Consider the following 12,311-nt stretch of genomic DNA (forward strand, 5'->3'; position numbering starts at 1 on the left):
TTTCATGTAGTTATGAAAATTGACATGCTATTAATTGATCTTACTCCAAGTTGTATTAACTGCTTTATTTTAAGCAAAAAGGAAGGAATATTTTGTCAGGATAAATTATTTGGTAAGTAATTCAGGCCAGCTGGCCAGCATGGGAAGCATTAATTATCAATGTCTACTCTAACAGAATATAGTACTCTGAATCAGCTGAGCCATGTAAGGTGATCTTAAGTCTGATGGCCAGAAGAAGCCCCTGTGGTGTAGGCCATGTGCTTTTTGCATAATGATTACCCACCTGCTCTGTGCTTTCCTTGTAGCATCATGACCCTATGAATCTGATCAATTGGAACTTGTTCATCTAAGCTGATAGGAACATTTCATGCCTTCCATTTAAAAAACATCTGAAATCTCCCACCAGTAACATCACCCCCAGCTTTCCATATCAGTATTTTTTAATGACCAGTGCCCAAGTCTCGAATCTCTTCCCGAACACCTTTCTCGAGGTCACTATTCTTTCTCCAAATCCAAATATCATTGCTGCCCCCAATCCACCATTCATTCCCCACCCAACTCGCCAAATCTCAATGATGTCTTTAATCATGGCTTCTGTCTTGATCTTGCCTCCTAAGTTTCTCTGATCTCCCACTTCCCCTCTCCAGAAATCCCTTCTGGACACTTTCTTGACGATCTCAATTATCTTTAATGGTGTGGCCTTATGTTCAGTCGGCTTTGCCAAGAGTTGTCAAAGGCCAACTTTTGGTGTACCCAATCTCAGTTTATATTCCTGTACGGTTCTGAAGGAATCCTGCATTGCTGGAGGCACATCATAAAACTCAGACATAAAACTGAGGCTCCAATGGACATTAGAGCCCTTGGGATCTTTCACCTGAGAGAGCAGACACAAGATAGAAGAACAACTTCTCATTTTATGGCAAATAATCTTCAATCTGAGCCAGACTACAGGTCGCCTCTCACCATATCATATGTTTAATGTCGGCAAAGATTCAAAAGCAGGAAGATGTTCCATGCCGAATACTTCTAATGAGTTACAGTATTATCGTCTTTAAAAAAGAGCACCACGGGTGCAATCATACAGGGGAACACTTCCTAAAATAAAACAAGAAATCAATGGCGGATCTCTCCCCTTTATATTGGAAAGAAAAGAAGTCATCACATGCAGAGTCTATTTCACACTCTCCTCAACCAAGACAACAGTGCCCAACAAAAATCTCTGGATACCAGTGAAGCTTTCAAGACTTGAGACCAATTAGTTTTTGTTGGCTATCAAAAAAAATGAACAAGGGCTGAGAAATTGAATGGCAATGGCGGTCAGCCATGTTATTACAGAATGACTAAGCAGGCTTAAGAGATTGTGCATCGTCCCCTGTCACAAATAAGATATTTGTCTCTTTACCTAACCAGTGCTCTCCTGTTATCCTCCCAAATCCATCTTTGTAGGCATCCCATCCTTTGAAAAAATCCACTGATCCATCTTTCCGCCGCTGAAATACCTGCAAAAGCGCAAAAAGATGCAAGGAGACTTGTGAAAATTGAACAGTCTAGGAGTGACGGAAGAGATAAATATGATGCATCTCCTTCCCCATCCCAGCAAAAATTGTGGACATATGGTTATGACCAGCATAATAAACGGGCAAGAGGAAGGAAGAATGGGAGAACAAAGTGGTACTTTGGTTTAATGTCTTATCTAAAAGGTAGCATCTCTGACAGTGCAGCAGTCCCTCTGGCCCACTGGGAGTGTCAGTCTGGATTACGTCTTGAAGTGAAATGAATACTTAGAACTGAGTCCTTTAGACTTGGTACATGAGAGTGTGAGCCATGGTAAAATTATTCTGGATATTAAGGGTTGGGGATTACAAAGAGTATGGTTTATTCTAAGTCTTAATTTCAGTTCAAAAACATAAACTGGAAGGGGAACATTCAGTTCAGGACTGATATCAACAAAGAAGGGTCTCGACCCGAAACTTCACCCATTCCTTCACTCCAGAGATGCTGTCTGTCCTTCTGAGTTACTCCAGCATTTTGTGTCTATCCCCACTGCTTAATACTGTGACAAGGTTTGGATCAGGATACAGAGGCAAAAATCTATCCATTGTTTCAAAAACTACTGAGACTGCAGTTAGATGGGAGGGAATTGCTGGTTTCCAAAGACTGAGCTGAAGAATCATGCATCTATCCGTAACTTCAAATGCAGCAAAGATATCAAACCCTCTTACAGCTAAGAACAAATGTACAGAAGTCACTGTGTGTAAAAGAAGATAATTCCCCATGGATTTTCCTTCACACTTCCACCACAAATTTGATAAACTAATCTTTTAGTCTGCCTTAAACCAGCTGTTGCTTTGAAGTGGAAGGAAAGTGTGGAAGTGCTGGATTTGCTCAGTCAATGAATGATGTCCTGTAAAGCCATGGCTACAACTTGAGGCTTAGGCTTGATCCTGCAATGTGATAATTATAAAATGTTAAAGGCTGTGGGCTGAACTACATGTGATGAAAGCAAAAGCAAAATAAATGGATTTCACCAAAATTGCTTTCCATTTTGCGTCCTATGAAGCAGGGAAGTGTTGGAGAATGGAAAATCCTTTTATTCCCTTGTATGATTTATTTGAGGGGAGAATCAAACCTATTGGTGCCAATACCCTTTAAGCTATCCTTTGAGCCTACTACCCTGAAAATGTAGGAGGCATTCAGTTCCCTGAGCATATTACACAGCTCATAATTCTACACAAGGGAAAGAAATTGTTATTCCGCACCCTTATGTGTTACCACAGTACCCATGAACTCCCAACATTGGTTGCCAGACTTATCACTCCATTAACGACACTAACTGGCCCTATTAATGAAGAGTGAATGACTTAATTTATTCAGATATTTATATATTTTTTTCTATTCTATAATTAAAAAAGCCATTGCATTAAAGTGGTTAGTAAACACATATTGGTTTTAATGGCAGTGGAGCTGGAAATTTGATTTTTTTTTCTCTCTACGTATGGTTTTCTAATTTCAAACTAGCAGGATATTTCCCAAATTGACTGCAATATAACCTTTTAGGGAAGACCAGGAGCTAGTGGGATCATATATTTATAAATGGGAACACTGGAGGATCGCCGTCGGCAACTGTTGAACTGTAATTTTACTTTGTGCAGCAATTTAGCTACCAAAGTTGATATTTGGCGGTATTGTGAGCTTTCGTCGGTGAGAGTTATAGAAAGTTATATTAGTTGAATACTAATATATTAAATCATATACTCAAAATCATATCGTTTTTTTGAACTAGTTTTCCAGGAAAAAAACTGCATTAATCAAAGTCCGAAAGGGTAGGAAGGGGCTGAAGCCCAGTGTTTAGACGTTGGAATGTTTTTTTATCATTCTAATGGAATGATTTTCCAACTCCAGTGGTAATTAAACTTTTTTTTTTTCACTCCTAGTTTTCTTTACATATATATTTTTAGGATGTTCAAAAAGTTAAATAAAACAAACGCTTAAGAAATGAGTTCATGTTTTTTGCTCATGTGACAAAATAAATGATGTATAAAATGATACACAAGGGAGAATAAGACGAAAATAACCAAAAAACATAAGAAAATTTAGTCGAGGGTGAATGAAATTTTGTGACAAAGACGCAAGGGTGAATGACACTGAAATAGTTTAAGAAGCTCTGCTCCAGAGTATAGGATCTGGACATCAATTGGAGGACAATGAAATTCAGATAATGCACAAAACAAATGCAGTGGTGTAGAGTTTCACTGTGGCTCACACTTGTGTGTGTGTGTGTGTATGTGTGTGTTTTAAGGGATTGCTGGATAAACCAAGAACAGGCTCACAGGAGAATCTGTACATGAATGACTGCTTTCAACTGAACGCTGCAAATAGCATTTTTAATGAAGCAGCCTGAGCTCATGTAATGTGATGGGTAAACCTGGGGAATTCAAACTACTTTAGAACTTTAAGTGCTTTACTCAAAAAAATCTATCAAAATAAAAATAGTCTGCTCAGAACAATTTGGGTTCATATGGTGAAGCGAGGGTTGATTAACAAAATTGTACCTTTGATTCATGACAACAATTGAAAATATCCCTAGTGCATACACAGGAATTTAAATATGATTGTTTTTGAAAGAACATATTACAATGGTAATCATTATACACACACATGCACGCACGCACACACCCACCCATCCTCTCCTGCACACTCGCACCCACTCTCTCTTGATTTTATAGGGCTTTTCCCCTTGACAATCTGTGCATATTGCTGCTCCCAAAAATATATACCTGTAAGTCATAGAAATCAAAAGAAGGCAAGTTTTCCCGGAAGCATTGGCTGCATGTGAAAGTTGGATTTTAGAGAACAGGTAAAGGAAAGGAATCCACTGGGTTACATTTTGGTGCTGAGGAAGATTGCTCAAAGTCCCACTGATAACAAATAAAACCACTCTTCCACCAATAAAACTGACTTCCTTTGAAATTCAAGCAAATAATAGAACAAAGAAGTCTTTCATATCTAATAAAGTGAAAGAGAAAAGCCACAAATGAGATGGAAGAATGGGATCAAAGTCACAACAGACATATCACTAGAGCCTAAGATAGACACAAAATGCTGAAGTAACCCAGCGGGACCGGCAGCATTTCTGGGGAGAAGGAAAGTGCAACGTTTCGGGTCGAGACCCTTCTTCAGACTCTACAGCCTCTTCAGTTACTACAATCGCTTCAGTATTTTGATAGCAATAGGTTAGAGAATGTTAATCCATGAAGTCAAAAGAAATGACACCAACTCAACGCTGTCTGATAGTTGCAACAGGTAATATAGCTCTACATCATGACACCCCAAGCATTATGTATGGAGCAGACAGTGAGATGTTTCGGAACATGGAAGATCTGGCAGGCCTAATTGCATTTACTTTAATGCAAGAAGCCTTACAGATAAATCAGATGGGCTTATAGTAAGGATTATAGCTACAATCACAGCTGGCTCCTTTGCACAGTACTTGGAATGATACAAAAAGTGGTAGTGATGCAAGTAGCGAGGAATGCTGTCTCAGGCTGCAACAAATTATAGATCAGGTGGAAAGTTGGGTATTGTGTTGGCAGATGGAATTTAATCCTGACAAATGTGCGGTGATTGATTTTGATTTTGACGTTAAATAGGGGTATGCCATGTGCAGTAAATGTTAGGACACAAAGAATGCTGACAAACAGAGGGGTTCAAATCCCTGAAAGTGGCAACACAAGTAGATAGGATGAAGAAGTCACTTGACATACTTGTCTTCATAGTTGGGGCATAGAATATGAAAGTTGGGAGGTTATGTTGCAACTTTACAAAACATTGATGAGACAGGGTAATGTGTGCAGTACTGGTTGGCGTATTATAGTAAGAATATGGTTGTATTGGGCAGTGCCGATGATATACACTGGGATGTTGCTTGAAACATAGGACTTTATTTATAGAGAGAGATTGGATAGGCTGGGCTTTTTCTCTCTCTCTCTCTCTCTCTCTCTCTCTCTCTTGTGAACAAGGGTGAGGAGTGATCTGATGAAGATAGATAAAATTATAAGAGACATAGATAAGGTAGACAATCGGCATCCTTTTCCCACAAGGGATTTGAGGGGAAAGTTTATTTTACACAGAGAATGGTTGATACCTGGAACTCACTCCAAAGTAGGTGGTGGAGTCAGACACAATCATGTTTAAGAGACATTTGGACAGGGTAAGGCATGGAAAGATACGGATCTAATGCAGGCTAGTGGGATAGTGTAAGGAAAAAGATTGGCATGGACATGGTGGGCTGAAAGGCACATCAATAGTCAATGGTCAATTTTATGTGCTGTATGACTCTACAACTCAAATTTTAAATCATGTGTCTATTACTATGCAGGCATCAAATAATATTAAAACAAGCAGGAAGGGATTTTCAAGGGATGGTCTTTAAAGTTAGGAAACTTTTAGATTGGTAAGGCCAACATTAATTGGACACCTGAAAGAAATGACTTAGAGCAGTGAAGAATCACATAACTTAGAGTTTTAAGTTACATCCAGGCCAGATTGTGTAAAGGTATACATTTCCAAGTCGGTAGATTTGCTTCCTGAAAGGAATCAGAAGAATTCAAAACAATATTCTGGTGGCATTAGGCTACAGGCACAAGCTTTTTTATTCCAAATTCATCAAATTAAAATGTGGTATGATTTGAACATCAGCAGTCCATGCTTCTTGATTATTGGTATAATAACAACCAATATTGTGATTTATTCCTTTTGATGAGTAGAAGTAACGAAGATGTTCTTTGGCGGAGGCCAAAGATAAAGGCCACCAAAATTAATTTATCAATACTATATATTTATTTGAAGGTCAGGATGGAAACTGTCTATCAGAAGCAGTGGCTAAAGGGAACACTATGAATCTATTTAATAATAGACTTCACAAGTGCATGAAGGAGAAAGTTATGGAGGACATTTTGAGAAGTATGATGCTTGAAAGAGGATCATTTGAAGAATTAGCACCAGCAAAGACCATTTGACCTGTTTATTGGTTGCGAATCCTCTATGATACTAGACTAAGTGGGACCCGTTGGGTCCCATGTTCACATAGGAGGGCTGGTCCCCCAACGCATTATTCCACCTCTCCACCGATTCCAATGTTGGTGGCCATGGGAAGGGGGGGGGGGGCCTTCTGGAGAGCTGGTATGGGTGTTGTTGGCTGCAGGGACTACTGGTCTCCAGAGGGCTAGTATGGACATTGTGGGCCAAATGGATTCTTGGGGTGGCAACTCAGTCCCTCAAGCCTGATGTGCTGGCAGCTCACACACAGCTGGTGGGATGGCAGTTGACTCACGGCTATTCCTTCAAATTCCATTTCAAGCAGAGTGCAAGGCCACCAAATTCAATTCCATTTTCCTACCATTTCAAGCAGGGTGCAAGACTACCAAATTCAAGTGCAGTTTCATACCACTTCAAGCAGGGTGCAAGACTACCAAATTCAAGTGCAGTTTCATACCACTTCAAGCAGGGTGCAGTTTCATACCATTCAAGGAGGGTGCAAGGCCACCAAATTCAAATGCAGTTTCATACCATTTCATGCAGGGTGCAAGGCCACCATATTCAAATGCAGTTTCACACCATTTCAAGCAAGGTGAAACCATCATAAAACCACACAAAACACCACACACAGTTCAGTAGACATTCAGTGTGTTCAGTTGATTCACAGCTCAGAGTTGTGACCTCTCCCTCCCCGATCAGACAGAGACTGAGCCACACCCACACTTCTGGGTTTTATAATCCCTCCCCCTTCCACCAGAAAAGGTGTGGCCTTCATGGTGTGATTGACAGGAGAGAGATTCTCAACATTTTTTAAACACTAACAACCATTAGCAGTGCGTTTTTACTTCATTAGCAGTGCGTTTTTACTTAATTAGCAGTGCGTTTCACTTCATTAGCAGTGCATTTTTACTTCATTAGCAGTGCATTTTTACTTCAAACCAACCATATTTTCATTTTCAAACCACATTAAGGGCACTCACAGTTGAGTAGACATGTGTTCAGTGTTATTCAGAGCTCAGAGAGACGTGACGGCTTCGTCCATCTTGCAGAGACTGAGTGAGGCACACCACTTCCTGGTTTTATAGTCCCTCCCCCTCCCTCCAGCAGGGGCAGCAGAGAGAATGGCAAGTTATTTAAAAACATTAATATCTCTCTAATTTTTCATCGATGGGAAAAATCCTCCAGTCCTGGAAGGCGGAGGGGGGGGGGCTCTGAGCGAGGTGGCCAAAAATGATGGCCGTAGGTGGCGGCGTTCTCTCGGAAATCGCAGCACAGTTAGCCAAAAGCGGTCAAGATCAGACTTTTAGTAATATAGATTTCAAGCAGCTGTTTCCAACAGATTTCATTGCTCTCAATCAAACCAGATCCAGGCCAACAAAGACGGGACAAAACTAGAGAATAACAATCAGTATAACAATCAAAATAGAACCAAGTTGTTTGGACTTTGTGAATCAGTTGCTGAAATTCAATGGATAGATTTAGATGACAGGATCATAGAGCCTAAAATAATGTGGAAAATAACCTGCACAAGGATGAGAACATTTTAAAAAGTGATTATCTAATTTTGTTCTGTGAGCATATAATCAGATTTAGAATGGGAAAATAAAATGGAAGGCAATGAAGATGGAGAACTGAATAAAATATAGCGAATGAATGGAGTGAGAAGTAGAGAACGGAATGCAATTTTGGAGACAGAATGAAATAGATCAGGAAATATAATTGAGTGGATTGATAGTTAGTATGGACGAGATTAGGATTTAAAATGGAATGGATTATCGGTACGATTAAATGGATAGGGAGTCAGACACAATCATATTTAAGAGGCATTTGGACAGGGTAAGGCATGGAAAGATACGGATCTAAAGCAGGCAAGTGGGATGATGTAAGGCAAATGAAATAAGATTACAACATAAAATTGAGTTGGATTTGGGCTTTGGGAGATAAAATGGAATTTCACGAAGAAAGCATTTTTCAGGTGGAGATTGACTACTTACTGTCCAGCCTCCTCCAGCCACAGTCATGTCACATGAGACCTGAAATCCTCCAGGATAATGGGTAGGAAAAACAGAATAGATTCCATCCTCTTTGTAACCCCTCAAGAAGATGTCATAGCAGTCTTTGGGGCGAGAGTCTGCAAGGGATTTCCAAAAGAGAAAGAGAGTGTATTACTGTTAATCTACTTAACAACTGCAGTCATACAGCACAGAACCAGATCCTTCTGCCCGTAGTGTTCGTGCCCACTATTAAGTACCAACCTGCGCTAATCCCATTTACCAACACTTGATTTGTAACTTTCCATCCTTGCCAATTCAAGTGGTCATCGAGATACTTAATGAATATTGTGAGAGTCCTTCCCTACTTGACCCATTACGCAGAGTGGTCTAATTACAGTCACCTCAGATCCCTTCCAAACTCTTACTCCTTACCCTAAACGTATGCCTTCTATTTTTAGATATCTCTGAAATGGGGAATATTTCCTATTATCTATCTACCCTGTCTGCTTCCCTCATAATTCTGTATACATCTGACAGGTCCCACATCAGCCTTCTTTATTCCAAGGAAAATAAACCTAGCCAATCTAGTTTCTTCTCTTATCTGAAATGCCCCATACCCGCAACATCCTGGTAAATCTCCTCTGCATCCTCATGTCCTTCCTATAACATGGCCACCAGATCTGTACACGGAACTCCATTTGTGGCCTAACCAGTGATGTATAAACCAGCACCATAACCTCCCTGCAGTTAGATTCTATGGTCCAGCCAATGAAGACAAGTATCCCTTATGCTTTCTTCACCCTCTTATCTATGCATGCTGCACCTTCAGGGATCCTTGGAATTACACACTGAGGTCCCTCCATTTCTCAATGATCCCTAGGGACCTACTATTTATAAAATGTATAAAAGTGAAGAACTGAAAGAAGGAACATTGATTTATGAAGCATTTTTCACAACATTAGGATATCCAGAAGATATTACTATTATAATGTAAGAAACATGGCAGACATTCTGCAGCACAAACAGCAATCGGAATAATCCATTTCAATAATGGAGTTTATAGAATATTACAAAATATTAAAAGCATAGAAACTGCCATTGTAAGCATTTATGCTTCACTCAAGCTTCCTCCTACCCCTCTTTATCTAATCCCGTCAATATAATCTATATTTTCTCCTTGTGCTTATTTAGCTTCCCTTTAATTGAATCTGCAGTACTTACATAAAGTAGTCCTTATGTTACAGGTACCAAGTTCTACATTCACCCCATTCGGTAGAGAAAATTCCTTGTGAATTCCCCATTGTATTATTTAGCATCTTATGGACTCTAGTCAGGTACACCTTGCAACTAAACATTCTCTTTATATCTATCTTGTTAAACCTGTTCATAATCTTAAATTCCCAACAGTCTTTTATCCAGAGAAAAGTGAACCAGCTATATTTTTTAATAAGCGCGTTATTTCAGTTCTGATATAATTCTCCTATTTTTAATCTGTCTCCAGTGCCCTCTTATTATTTTTATAATATGGATACCAGAACTGTTCACCATATACCAAGTATAGCCTCATCAAGGTTCTAAATAACTTCTCTAATTTTCAAATATGTTTCTCTTGAAGTAAATTGCAATTTGTTTTTTTTAAGTGGCCACATTAACCAACTTTTAGTGATCACTATGTATCCCCATGTCATTCTGTACTTTAATCCATGTCAATGTTAATTTTCAAACAAGACATGGCTTCCAGAATGCTTCACTACACCTTGAGTTATATTAAAGTTATTTTCTCAATTAAACTTCTGTTCTGCACATTTATCATCTTCATGTGTTTGTCTCTGTTCTCCTCTGTATTAACTACACCTCTCTAAATTTCTGGAAATTGGCAACATCCTGAATCATAATTAATTTTAAATAGTGACCAACAAAGATCCCAGCAACAAATCTCTCAATAGACCACTTTCACCATCTGAGTTACTACCTAATTCTACATGCCTGAACTTACTCAGGTTAAGGTATAAGTGTTTTGCAGCATATATATTCTACTGCAATTTTTTGAAAAAAGGAGGAAGGGCTTTTTAGATCCCTTCAACACAACAGAAGGGTTTTTCTATCAGTGCTCACAGGAACCTTGACACTGCAACATTCCTCCTGTAATGTTTTGGGAGTTTCAGCCTAGATTTGTGCATTCGGGTCTCTGAATGGGACTCAACCCATTACTCACTGACAGACGAAATCAACTTTACACCCTACCAGCCACCTCCTCACCCCTCTTAAGCCATCCAGAAGTCGTCGATTTAAGCAGCATGGAAACAGTCCCTTTGGCCCAACCCAGAATGTCTAAGCAGGTCCCATTTGGTTGAAATTGGTCCATATCCCCATAATCCTATACAAAGTGTGATAGCCTTTTAAACACTGTATTTGTACACACCATTACCACTTCCTCTGGCAGCTTGTTTATTGTCCTCTGTGTGAAAAACTTGCCCTTCAAAGCCTCTTTACCTTTTTTTCCATCTCATCTTAAATATATGATCTCTAATTTTTGACTCCCCTACTCTGGGGAAAAAACTGTGACCATTCACCTTATCTATGCCCTTCATGATTTTATGTGTGTCTTTCAGCTCAATCCCTCAAATTCCATTGCTCCAGGGAAAAAAGGCCCACCCTATCCATTGATAGGATTGAGGTACAGAGGGATCTTGGGGTCCAAGTCCACAACTCTCTGAAAGTGGCAACACAAGAAGATAAAGCAGAAAAGAAGGCATATGGTTGTGAATCTTTCCAGCTTAATGACATCTTTCCTGTACCTCAGCGACTACAACGGCACACAATACTCCAAGTGCGACAACATTTACCAATTTCTACGAAATGCACCATGAAAAGCATCCTATCCAGATGCATCAGAACTTGGTATGACAATTGTTCTGCCCAAGACAGCAAGAAATTGCAGAGTTCTGAATGCAGCTCAGTCCATCATGCAAACCAGCCTCCCTCCTGATCGACTGCATCCACATTCCATCTGCCTGGGGACAACAGCCAACATAATCAAGGACCACTTACACTCAGATCATTCTCTCTTTTCTTCTCTCCCATCAGGCTGAAGATACGGAAGATTGAAAGCGCATATCACCTTCCTGAGGCAGGAAGAAGGATGAATTCCCAATCTTCCAATCTACCTGGTTGTGGCCCTTTTTTATCTGCACTTTATCTGTAGCTTTAACATTGTGCATTCTGTTAATTTTCTCTTTTGCGCCACCTGATATATTCATGAATGGTATGATTTGCCTGGATAGCACACAAAACAGTTTCACATGGTATCTTGATGTCCTTGATGCATACAATAAACCTATGCCAATACCAGTGATGTGTTCAGTTGTAGTATAACTTCTCAACTCTTGTACTCAATGCCCTGACCAAAGAAGACAAGCATGCCAAAGCCCTCATCACCTGTCTACCTGTGTGCATTAAATAACTTTGAGTGGATTGAATCTGTCTCGATTAATATCAAAGCAGTTCATAATCTTAATGAACTGCTTTGTAATAGATGGAGACAGATGGTAAGATGGCACCAGATTTTGGCTTTATATCCAGATTCATAGACACTTTTTGCTTAAAATATATTTCTGCAATTATCACCTTTAAATGGGGAATACACCTGCTTCTCACAAATCAAACACCCACGTTGCACTGCATAAATATATAATGTCTATACTGTAAATGCTTTATGGTGATTTAAAATCCTGTGGGCCATCAAAGAACTAACGAAAATATTCCTAATCCGACTTTTTT

General features: G+C 39.5%; 1 protein-coding gene across 1 annotated transcript in view; it reads right to left on the minus strand.

Annotated features, from left to right (window-relative positions):
- The window catches only part of fibcd1 (fibrinogen C domain containing 1), a 34,540-nt gene that overhangs the window by 5,683 nt on the left and 16,546 nt on the right, over positions 1-12,311 (minus strand). Inside the window, exons 4-5 of the mRNA XM_033048877.1 lie at positions 8,532-8,668; positions 1,403-1,499 (exon numbers count right to left, since the gene is read on the minus strand). Coding sequence (XP_032904768.1) covers positions 1,403-1,499; positions 8,532-8,668 — 234 coding nt within the window. The remainder of the gene's footprint in view (positions 1-1,402; positions 1,500-8,531; positions 8,669-12,311) is intronic.

This window comes from Amblyraja radiata, chromosome 32, assembly GCF_010909765.2.
Source record: "Amblyraja radiata isolate CabotCenter1 chromosome 32, sAmbRad1.1.pri, whole genome shotgun sequence".
NCBI lineage: Eukaryota > Metazoa > Chordata > Chondrichthyes > Rajiformes > Rajidae > Amblyraja > Amblyraja radiata.